The 5041-nt window shown below is 41.9% G+C and overlaps 1 protein-coding gene across 1 annotated transcript; it reads right to left on the reverse strand.

Annotated features, from left to right (window-relative positions):
* Positions 1-233: 233 nt before the first annotated feature.
* On the reverse strand, positions 234-5025 carry LOC133359413 (dynein heavy chain-like). The gene is made up of 2 exons (XM_061577826.1): positions 4872-5025; positions 234-4784 (listed from the first exon to the last, which is right to left on the reverse strand). The coding sequence occupies exons 1-2, from the start codon at positions 4940-4942 to the stop codon at positions 2234-2236; spliced, it is 2622 nt and encodes an 873-aa protein (XP_061433810.1). The 5' UTR covers positions 4943-5025; the 3' UTR covers positions 234-2233.
* Between the last annotated feature and the right edge of the window lie 16 nt (positions 5026-5041).

A 5041-nucleotide genomic window follows, 5' to 3' on the forward strand; every position in this document is an offset into this window, starting at 1 on the left:
TGTTCACGCAGATCAAAGCGTAGCTCAGACTGTAGTTCAGACTGTAGTTCAGACTGTAGCCCTTCAGTCGGCCCCGCCTGTAGTTCACAGTTCACTCTGCCTGTAGTTCAGGCTTTAGTCTTATTTCTGTTGTAAAGGTGGTAGCTCGGATGATATTTATAGATTGTCTGCCTGTAGTTTAGTCTGTAGCTCAGCCGATCGTTGATGTCTGCCTGTAGTTTCAGTTTAGTCTGATGCTCAGCCGATAGCAGTCAGCCTGTAGTTTATTCTGTCGCTCAGCCGATCGTTGATGTCTGCCTGTAGTTTCAGTTTATTCTGTAGCTTCAGCAGATCCTTGTTTGCCTGTAGTTTCAGTCTATTCTGTAGCTTTAGCCGATAGTAGTCAGCCTGTCGTTTAGTCTGTAGCTCGGCCGATCGTTGATGTCTGCCTGTAGTTTCAGTTTATTCTGTAGCTTCAGTAGATCCTTGTTTGCCTGTAGTTTCAGTCTATTCTGTAGCTTTAGCCGATAGTAGTCAGCCTGTAGTTTAGTCTGTCGCTCAGCCGATCGTTGATGTCTGCCTGTAATTTCAGTCTATTCTGTAGCTTCAGTAGATCCTTGTTTGCCTGTAGTTTCAGTCTATTCTGTAGCTTTAGCCGATAGTAGTCAGCCTGTAGTTTATTCTGTAGCTCAACCGATAGCAGTCAGCTTGTAGTTTATTCTGTAGCGATAGCAGTCAGCCCGTAGTTGATTCTGTAGTCTGTAGTTCCCGGCTGTAGCTCACGCTGTAGTCCCTCGCCTGTCGTGGTCTTTCCTCGCGCACACACACACACACACCGCGCACTTGGAGCTTGGCCTGTAGTCGTCGGGGCCTGTTTAGCATCATCATCCAGGTAGCTGCAGCTGCAGCAGCAGCAACAACAACACGAGTTCACAGCCGTCGTAGTAATCCAGGCTGTAGTCGTGTTTATAGGCTGTCTTGTTGACTGTAGTAATCCAAGCTGTAGTAGTGGTTACACAGACTGTGTTGTTGATTGGAGTTGTAATCCAGGCTGTACTAGCGAATACAGGCTGTGTGGTGCTGGCTGTAGTAGTCAGCTGTAGTAGTGTCTACACAGGTTGCGTGTATGGCTGTAGTAATCCAGGCTGTAGTAATGTTCACAGTCTGTGTTGTTGATTGTCATCCAAGGCTGTAGTAGAGTTTACAGGCTGTTGCTGGCTGTAGTAGTAATCCAGGCTGTAGTGGTGTTCAGTCTGTGGCTGGCTGTAGTAATCCAGGCTGTAGTAGTAGTGACAGGCTGTGTGGCTGGCTGTAGTAGTAATCCAGGCTGTAGTAGAGAATACAGGCTGTTGCTGGCTGTAGTAGTAATCCAGGCTGTAGTGGCGAATACAGGCTGTGTGGCTGGCTGTAGTAGTAATCCAAGCTGTAGTAGTAGTGACAGGCTGTGTGGTGTTCAAGGCTGTGTGGCTGACTGTAGTAATCCAAGCTGTAGTAGTCAGCTGTAGTAGTAGCGAATACAGGCTGTGTGGCTGACTGTAGTAATCCAGGCTGTAGTAGCGAATACAGGCTGTGTTGCTGGCTGTAGTAATCCAAGCTGTAGTAGAGTTTACAGGCTGTGTGGCTGACTGTAGTAGTAATCCAGGCTGTAGTAGAGAATACAGGCTGTGTGGTGTTCACAGGCTGTGGCTGACTGTAGTAATCCAAGCTGTAGTAGTAGCGAATACAGGCTGTGTGGCTGGCTGTAGTAGTAATCCAGGCTGTAGTAGAGAATACAGGCTGTGTGGTATTCACAGTCTGTGTGGCTGACTGTAGTAATCCAAGCTGTAGTAGTCAGCTGTAGTAGCGAATACAGGCTGTGTGGCTGGCTGTAGTAGTCAGCTGTAGTCGTGTTTACAGGCTGTGTTGTTGACTGTAGTCGTAATCCAGGCTGTAGTAGCGTTCACAGGCTGTGGCTGACTGTAGTAATCCAAGCTGTAGTAGTAGCGAATACAGGCTGTGTGGCTGACTGTAGTAGTCAGCTGTAGTAGCGTTCACAGGCTGTGTGGGCTGGCTGTAGTAATCCAAGCTGTAGTGGCGAATACAGCCTGCGGTGCTGACTGTCATCCCAGGCTGTAGTAGCATCCACAGTCTGTGTGGCTGTCTGTAGTAGTCAGCTGTAGTAGCGTTCACAGCCTGCGGTGCTGACTGTCATCCCAGGCTGTAGTAGAGTTACAGGCTGTGGTGCTGGCTGTAGTAATCCAGGCTGTGGTAATGTTCACAAGCTGTGTGGCTGTCTGTGGTAGTCAGCTGTAGTAGTGTTTACACAGTCTGTGTTGTTGATTGGAGTTGTAATCCAGGCTGTAGTAGTAGCCACAGCCTGTGGCTGACTGTAGTAGTAATCCAGGCTGTAGTCTGGGTAGGCTGTAGTCCCCAGACACCACAGTGCCGCCTGTAGCCCAGTCGTAGCACTGAACGGTGCTGGCTGTAGTGTGTATAGTGTAGTGTGTGTGTAGTGTAGTGTGTGTAGTGTGTGTAGTGTGTAGTGTAGTGTATAGTGTGTAGTGTAGTGTGTGTAGTGTGTAGTGTGTGTAGTGTAGTGTGTAGTGTAGTGTATAGTGTAGTGTATAGTGTAGTGTGTAGTGTAGTGTGTAGTGTGTGTAGTGTAGTGTGTGTAGTGTATGATGTAGTGTAGTGTGTGTAGTGTAGTGTAGTGTGTAGTGTGTAGTGTAGTGTAGTGTATAGTGTAGTGTGTGTAGTGTAGTGTGTGTAGTGTGTAGTGTAGTGTGTGTAGTGTATAATGTAGTGTAGTGTGTGTAGTGTGTGTGTAGTGTAGTGTGTATAGTGTAGTGTGTAGTGTAGTGTGTAGTGTATAGTGTAGTGTGTAGTGTAGTGTGTGTAGTGTAGTGTGTAGTGTGTGTAGTGTATAGTGTAGTGTAGTGTGTGTAGTGTATAATGTAGTGTAGTGTGTGTAGTGTGTAGTGTGTGTAGTGTATAGTGTAGTGTATAATGCAGTGTAGTGTGTAGTGTATAATGTAGTGTAGTGTGTGTAGTGTATAGTGTAGTGTATAATGTAGTGTAGTGTGTGTAGTGTATAGTGTAGTGTAGTGTGTGTAGTGTAGTGTGTGTAGTGTAGTGTGTAGTGTATAATGTAGTGTAGTGTGTAGTGTGTGTAGTGTATAGTGTAGTGTATAGTGTAGTGTATAGTGTAGTGTAGTGTATAATGTAGTGTATAATGTAGTGTATAGTGTAGTGTATAGTGTAGTGTATAGTGTAGTGTATAGTGTAGTGTAGTGTATAGTGTAGTGTATAATGTAGTGTATAGTGTAGTGTATAGTGTAGTGTATAATATAGTGTAGTGTAAAGTAGTGTAGTGTATAGTAGTATAGTGTATAATGTAGTGTAGTGTATAGTGTAGTGTATAATGTAGTGTATAATGTAGTGTATAATGTAGTGTATAGTGTAGTGTATAGTGTGTGTAGTGTGTGTAGTGTATAATGTAGTGTAGTGTATAGTGTAGTGTATAATGTAGTGTAGTGTGTAGTGTATAGTGTAGTGTATAGTGTAGTGTATAGTGTAGTGTATAGTGTAGGGTAGTGTATAGTGTAGTGTGTGTAGTGTAGTGTATAGTAGTATAGTGTATAATGTAGTGTAGTGTATATAGTGTAGTGTATAGTGTAGTGTATAGTGTAGTGTATAATAGTGTAGTGTGTATAGTGTATTGTAGTGTAGTGTATAATGTAGTGTAGTGTATAATGTAGTGTAGTGTATAGTGTAGTGTATAGTAGTGCAGTGTATAATGTAGTGTAGTGTATAGTGTAGTGTATAGTGTAGTGTGTAGTGTGTATAGTGTAGTGTATAGTAGTATAGTGTATAATGTAGTGTAGTGTATATAGTGTAGTGTATAGTGTAGTGTATAGTATAGTGTATAATGTAGTGTGTGTAGTGTGTGTAGTGTAGTGTATAGTATAGTGTAGTGTATAGTGTAGTGTATAATGTAGTGTGTGTAGTGTAGTGTGTATAGTGTAGTGTATAGTAGTGTAGTGTATAATGTAGTGTAGTGTATATAGTGTAGTGTATAGTGTAGTGTATAGTATAGTGTATAATGTAGTGTGTGTAGTGTGTGTAGTGTAGTGTATAGTATAGTGTAGTGTATAGTGTAGTGTATAATGTAGTGTGTGTAGTGTAGTGTGTATAGTGTAGTGTATAGTAGTGTAGTGTATAATGTAGTGTAGTGTGTAGTGTGTGTAGTGTATAGTGTAGTGTAGTGTGTGTAGTGTAGTGTGTATAGTGTAGTGTATAATGTAGTGTATAATGTAGTGTATAATGTAGTGTATAATGTAGTGTAGTGTATAGTGTAGTGTATAATAGTGTAGTGTGTATAGTGTATAGTATAGTAGTGTATAATGTAGTGTAGTGTATAGTGTAGTGTATAATGTAGTGTGTGTAGTGTAGTGTGTATAGTGTAGTGTATAGTAGTGTAGTGTATAATGTAGTGTAGTGTATATTGTAGTGTATAGTGTAGTGTATAGTAGTGTAGTGTATAGTGTAGTGTAGTGTGTATAGTGTAGTGTATAGTAGTGTAGTGTATAGTGTATAGTGTAGTGTATAGTGTAGTGTATAATAGTGTAGTGTGTATAGTGTATAGTGTAGTGTATTGTAGTGTAGTGTATAATATAGTGTAGTGTATAATGTAGTGTATAATGTAGTGTGTGTAGTGTAGTGTGTATAGTGTAGTGTATAGTAGTGTAGTGTATAATGTAGTGTAGTGTATAATAGTGTAGTGTGTATAGTGTATAGTGTATAATGTAGTGTAGTGTATATTGTAGTGTATAGTGTAGTGTATAGTGTAGTGTATAATAGTGTAGTGTGTATAGTGTATAGTAGTGTAGTGTATAATGTAGTGTAGTGTATATTGTAGTGTAAACTCAGGAGGATGACGCTGGGATCCACAGGACTTTCCTTTGCTCCTCAGCGACGAGGTCATCGACCTGGGAGCACAACACGGAGACCGGAGCTCCGTGTAGCACGGCTACGGACACACACAGAGACAGAGAGACACAGAGAGACACAGACAGAGAGACAC

Source organism: Lethenteron reissneri, chromosome 65 (genome assembly GCF_015708825.2).
Source record: "Lethenteron reissneri isolate LAM-NWPU_2019-01 chromosome 65, ASM1570882v1, whole genome shotgun sequence".
Lineage (NCBI taxonomy): Eukaryota > Metazoa > Chordata > Hyperoartia > Petromyzontiformes > Petromyzontidae > Lethenteron > Lethenteron reissneri.

Excerpts from the sequence above, each read along its gene's own strand:
- LOC133359413 (XM_061577826.1), bottom strand. The coding sequence starts at position 4,942 with ATGACCTCGTCGCTGAGGAGCAAAGGAAAGTCCTGTGGATCCCAGCGT. Across the intron at positions 4,785-4,871 it reads CCTCCTGAGTTTACACTACA|CTACAATATACACTACACTA; the intron begins ATATACACTACA and ends CTACACTATACA.